Here is a 6,122-nt window from a genome sequence, read left to right as displayed (position 1 = left end):
TATGAACTGTTTCAGTCACTTCTTCAGCTGTTAACTGGGCCCTGGCACCTTTAAATGGAGGTATATTAAGGCCAACACCTGGGGGTAAAATATTGGTGATTTCAAAACCGCGATCAGCCATGATGTTATCTCCAGGTTTAAGGTATTGCATTAAGCCAGACTTTTCTGTTATGCACTTATCTGAAATCCTACCACCCCACAACTTTGAAACAAAAATTACTTGGCCATTTGGGGAAATTCCAATTAATACTTTGAATGTATTATGGTGTTTGTAGTTGGACCAGGTCTGTGACTGGGCCAACATTGAGGATGGTACCTCCACAAAAACCTCTGTGCAGTCAATAATCACTCGAGTAGTAGGGTACAGGGCAAATTGTTGTGGCATGTTTTTCCGCACTGATTCCTGAGAAGGGAAAGGGAATAATTGGGGCAACTCTAAATACAAGAAATTAATCCATGTACAGAATATCTTACTAAAGTGTGCAACAGAAATGCCAAATCTGTCAACTAGATCTCTAACAAAAAGACCAACCTTTAATCTAACAAGGACAATAAACAGTTCAGTTAAAGAACTTAATTGCCTCGTGCGGCCTGGCTTATTTTTCCCTTCCTCCTGATATGGTCTGGAGTCAGGTACATTTTTTGCACCCCAGTATTGTAGTTTGGCTACTTTTGGTTTGAGGTAATTATGAAATGCTAGTAGCGCTGTGTAATTGGGAAAGCCTGTGTAAAATTTAATCGCAGAGTTGTCATTCTTAAACTTTTCAAGTGTAAATTCCCGTTGTTTATACTCATCAATTTCTTTTTGCAGCTGCCCAACTTTTTTCTTAAGGTTTATCAATATTTCCTCCTTTACTTCAAGCTGCTCCTGTATAGACTGCCTTGATTCTTTTATATCAATGATGTCTCCTAAGCTAAATGCATATGTATGGTCCATGGATATTGAGTCAACTTCAGAGGTAAACAGGAAGCATGTCTGGGTGGACTTATCTTCAGTCTGTTTTGCAAAGACCCTCTCAACATCTCCCAAAGAACACCTAGTTCCTACTTCACCTTTCCCAGCACTACTGTTGGAACATGTAAACTATAAATGTCAATAAAATAAGACATTCATTAAGGAAAGAAAAATACACACTACATGCCTAAAAGTACAAATTTTATGTTTAAGCAGCACAAGAAATATGTCAACAAGTGAGAAGCCCCTGCCACTAAAAAAAAAATTGAAATCTCATGGGGCTTCAAAAAGAATGTGACCTAAAACTCTGGGTAATGTAGCACCTCATATAAACCTCTTTTTTCATTTGTTCTCCTTGACAATAGCCTTCCTAATTATCAGGGATGGGGCATTGTTTAGGATTCTTCTTTATTGTTTCCATGCCCAATGTTATTGTCACTTCAAGGAGGCACTACTTGATCCAGACTCTAGGGATGTAATACCACTAGGGACAAGGTCATAGCATGCAAGTTATATTTATACCTCAACTTCTCCCAGAGGACATGTGGACCCTAACTCTTCAACTATTTCAATGTGTGACATGACCACTGTCTCTCCTGCACCTGTAGTTGATGTACAGGCCTTTGTTGAAGAACTGCTTCTATCCTTTGGAGGTTTCCGTGGCAAAGGTGTAACTGAGGACCAGTTAAATATTGATGGTTCCACTCCTACATTCAGAACGTGAATTTTTCACATTGATGCAATGTTAGAGGATTTTGATAAACCTTTGTAGCAGAATTCTCTCCAAAATCACACAGACAAAACATGACAGAAGACAACAGATATGCAGTTCTTCACAAAACTAGCTTTTCTATTTTGGACCTCAATTAAGTTCAAGGTACCTTTTTTCATGTGTCCATACTTACAGGCATTCTAAAACATAATTTCTATTTGGAAAGGAAAGTTCATTTAACAAAATTGAAATGAAACCAAACCAAAGCAAACAAAAATTTACAATTACAAAATGTTTTCCGGTAGTAGACCCCTTCAGATTTGAGAATCATAATTTCTGATTTAGCTTAAATCAGCTTCCTTCATTGTATACCACAAGGTATACATACATGTAGAACACAAATAAAGGATGCAGACCCAGAAATAGCATAACAATGGACTGTTTTATTTCTTTTAAGTCAAACTATACAAGATTATCATAATTATTACGCACTTCAACAGCTGGAATATAAACAGATTTCCATCAAAATGTAATTCAACAGTGATGTAGTCGTGATACAAGACTGTCATAAAATCAGCGTTATTGTAAAATTACAAAGACTTAAACAATACCACACCTTTACCCAATCTGCTCCTCACTCCCCCAGCACCTTTGATTATTTCGTGTTTCCTAAAATGTTTTTCACATATTACAGTGTTCTCGCTTACACGAAAACCGTCTCTTCCGTGTTGACGCTTGATCAAATTGCACCAACGTGCTTTTGCAGGGTTCTTCGTAGGAAATTTAAAAAAGCGTAAACCAGACGCACTTCCATCGCTATTATATTCATAACTGTTGCACTCAGCTGCTGCACACTCCTTTCCACGGCTTCGGTGTTTCCTTTTCTTGCTATCTTTACCTTTCTCTTGGTCCATTCTCTAAGATTTGTTCGACTCGTAGCGCAGTTTAAACGAAAGCAAAAAGGACGGAAGGAAAGCTAATACAGGGTTAGCCTCGTCCCGGTGCACAAATTGCGCCGGCTAGACCAAAATCCAGCGGTTTCTTAGAATGAGCGGGGAATTCGAAACTGGACGAAACTGGACTATTACCTGTTAGAATGGAGAGACCTGCGGCCCATACTGATGATTAGCTACATTATAGTCACAGGTCATGTTTCTACAAGTAGTCTTGTTTTGAGACGCTAACTCGATATTTTTTTGTAAGGAAATGCGACAATAACGGTTCAAAACACGTTTCGTGAAATAAATAAATAAATAAATAAACAGTCATTTCGCAATTTCCATGAAAAAAAAAAGGCGATTCACCGTTCACGGCTATGTAACCAAATCACATTTCCCGAGAAAAAAACTAGCCATGTCACGATTCACTCTAAAAAAGGGCCTCTCACGGATCACTATAATAACAATAATTAATTAAATATTAACTATTAACCATTAACTTTTAACTATTACCCACACCCACGACCCACGACCCACGACCATTAGTCAAACTCGAGTTCCACCACTATATGTGTACTTTTATCATTATGACAAAATTAATTTGATAGTTAACTGAGTTACTCAATGAATCAAGAACAATGTTACAGATATAATCTCATGCAAGTACCGGTATTACATGTGGTTCCATTTATTTGGTACACCAAAATTGGTGGCTGGTGTCTTTTGTTTCTCAGGATTAGGGATGTATTAGATTTGTGCTCTCTTCCTATTTTGTTAGAATATTGTCGAATGATCTTAATTTTGGAAGGGTGATACTAATCATTATTCTCTTTAATTACTTTTAAGGATGATGAGTCAATCAATGGAGAGGTTCTAAAAACAACATTTGCAAGGATTGTTGCTTCTGGCACACTAATTGAACTAGAGACATTTACCTTGTGGCAGAAAGCAAGGTTTTGTTAAAACTTGCATTCGCTGTAATTGTTTTGCTGGGAGCATACTTAATTATCAGCTTAATCTCAGGGGTTTTTTTCTTCTTTTTGGAAACAAAAAGTTTTTAGTTTTTTCTTGATGTAAATTATCAGCCTAAGTTCTGTGTTTTTTTTTCTTTTTGAAAACAATTCTGTTGGAGAAAAAAAGAACACATTGGTAAAGGTCAACGATGGCAACATTTTTGCATCAGTTATCCTAAGGCATGTTCCATTTTTTTTACGTTTGACTTCTTTCTGTAAGAACTGACTTGTATTACATGTACACCCATTTTGTTATACTGAGTCACATTTATCCAAGTATGTTGTATGCTTTAGTTTTTGTAATTGAAGTTATTTTGCAGCCATTCATTGTTATAATCTGTAATCAAAACACAAACCACTCAATTTATCTTTGTTTAAGGCAAGAACACATTCAGGTGATTGCCATTTTATTATTGCCCGAATAATTAGAATAAAGATAGCTTTGATTTTTGTGATGTATTTGTATGTGTATACAGATTGTATTTATCATGCATATCCATCTGCATTCTTTGCAATCTTATGATTAAAATTACCAGTATTAGATGCTTCATTGTAAACCTGGTCTTTTCTTTACATAATATTTTAAAAAAATGAACTTTTCATGGTTTTATGAGAAATCTGACTATAAATGAAGGTACAGTAGATCTAGTGAGGGTGAATGTGTTCTGTAGAAAGAGTAAATGTTACTCTGACAAGGGGAGTAAAGTTTAAGAGGGTAAATTGTACTCTTGAAAAGGAGTGGTTTTGTACCTTTTTGTCTCACCCCAGTTTTGGAGTTAATTTAACTCTGTCAAGGGTAAATTGAACTCCATTTAAAGAGTTCAATTCACTCCAATAGAAGGATAAAATTTACTCTTGTATTGGAGTGAATTTTACACCACAGGAGGGGTAAACAATACTGGAGTAAATTTTTACCCCAACAAAAGAGTAAAAGATATAGGAGTACATTTTACTCCAAAAACGGAGTAAGCATTACCGGAGTGAATTTTACTCCAAAAATGGAGTGGTTTTGTACCTTTTTTTTAACTCCCTTTTTGGAATTAAATCTACTCCTTGAAAATAACAGTGTTTCCTCTCAAGGAAATACAGAATCGGAACAAATGAAGCTGTTTGATGACACGATTAAAGCTCACACCATTTTCCTGTTTACTCGCGTACATGACTTCCACAAACCTTGATTGATTAATTAAATCTCGGCATCTGCTGTGATTGGCCGAAGTACTCGATTTTCATTGGTTGCATTAATTTTCCCACGCTTAAAGTCGTCTTCTACCGCCTTTTGTCTCGATATCTTATTCGTTCATTTGTTTTTCAATGTCTGCTGATATCGGGTTAAGTATTTGATATTTGCAGTGCAACGCGCCTTACTGTGGCCACCCAACAAACTTTCACATTTGACAACTCTACGTGTAAAATTAATACGTCAACTCAACAACCCATGCAACGGTGTTCGACTTACAACCGTGCGAACGGAGGCGTGACTGACCATCAAATTCGCACAGCCTGATTGGCGGATAATTTGTAAAAAACTTTGTTAGGTGGCTACGGTAAGGCGCCTCGCACTGTAAGGGCAATTCAATTGAAACCTACTAAAGAAATGATAGAATCGACTTGTCTCAAAATAGTTTTGATTTTCTTTAAATTTTAGGTATAATTTCGAGTGCAATATATTCAAATCAAGATTTCGGAGTTCAGTCCTCCACCAAGTATTTGAGCAATATTGAAGCAAATAATGCATCATTCGTCATTTCCAGGTATAATTGGCTGTTTGCGTCAATTCTAATCTCCGCTAATTCTTAACTCTTTTGATCATCCGATGATAAAGTAACATCAAATCAGAGCTCAAATTATTACCTATCTTCCGTTTGCGTGACGATGAATGTTTTATTTGCTATTGCCACAAACATCATATACTTCTAATAACCGAGTTTGACAGCCCGAGGGTCATAAAATTAAATGGAAAAACAGGGTGCCTCGTCTTATAAAACCATAACAACAACAAAAAAACTTCAATCCGTGCTGTATTTTGCTGATAGGACTGAATGACCCGACACTTATAAAAAATTAATGAAATGAGAATCGGGGGATTTCCCTTGTCATGGAATGGCAGAATTACCCAGAATTCTTTTTGGCCATGAAGGAGGCAACTTGAGAAACACGAGACTGGCCCTCATCAAATGGCTAAAGAGCGGCCGGAGGAAAAAGCAGCGAGAAGATCTCTAGCCAGATACTAAGGAGTAACCCTGGTGTGTGCTGTTAACGTAGACTTTTGATTTCTGAACACGTTTTTACTCTAGAAAATTCGCAACAAAGCAATGCTTTTTTTCGCTATTATCCTCGTAGCAAATAACCGGCTTTCGTAATTTCTTGTCAAGTAAAGGGTATAATGTAAATAAGAGAATACTGAGATTTATATTTGCAAATTACCTGTCCTCTTGCCACTTAAGTCAAGTGCAATAAACGCATTCAAAATCTTCTAATGCATGATGATCTTCGCGAAAATT

General features: G+C 36.6%; 2 protein-coding genes across 5 annotated transcripts in view; one reads left to right on the top strand and one right to left on the bottom strand.

Moving 5' to 3' along the window:
* The window catches only part of LOC138011397 (uncharacterized), a 2,623-nt gene extending 662 nt beyond the window's left edge, over positions 1-1,961 (bottom strand). The window contains exons 1-2 of the mRNA XM_068858374.1: positions 1,478-1,961; positions 1-1,084 (exon numbers count right to left, since the gene is read on the bottom strand). The exon at positions 1-1,084 is cut by the window's left edge and continues 662 nt beyond it. Coding sequence (XP_068714475.1) covers positions 1-1,084; positions 1,478-1,537 — 1,144 coding nt within the window. The 5' untranslated portion in view covers positions 1,538-1,961. The remainder of the gene's footprint in view (positions 1,085-1,477) is intronic.
* LOC138011395 (uncharacterized) overlaps positions 1-4,634 on the top strand; it is a 20,269-nt gene extending 15,635 nt beyond the window's left edge. For all 4 annotated transcript variants that reach the window (XR_011124714.1, XR_011124712.1, XR_011124713.1 and 1 more), the window contains exon 3: positions 3,452-4,634. The gene's annotated coding sequence lies outside the window, so the exon portion shown is untranslated. The remainder of the gene's footprint in view (positions 1-3,451) is intronic.
* Positions 4,635-6,122: the final 1,488 nt, after the last annotated feature.

Source organism: Montipora foliosa, chromosome 7, assembly GCF_036669935.1.
Source record: "Montipora foliosa isolate CH-2021 chromosome 7, ASM3666993v2, whole genome shotgun sequence".
Taxonomy (NCBI): Eukaryota; Metazoa; Cnidaria; class Anthozoa; order Scleractinia; family Acroporidae; genus Montipora; species Montipora foliosa.
Note: the sequence above shows the minus strand (reverse complement) of the source record. Positions and strands in the feature narration are given on the sequence as shown.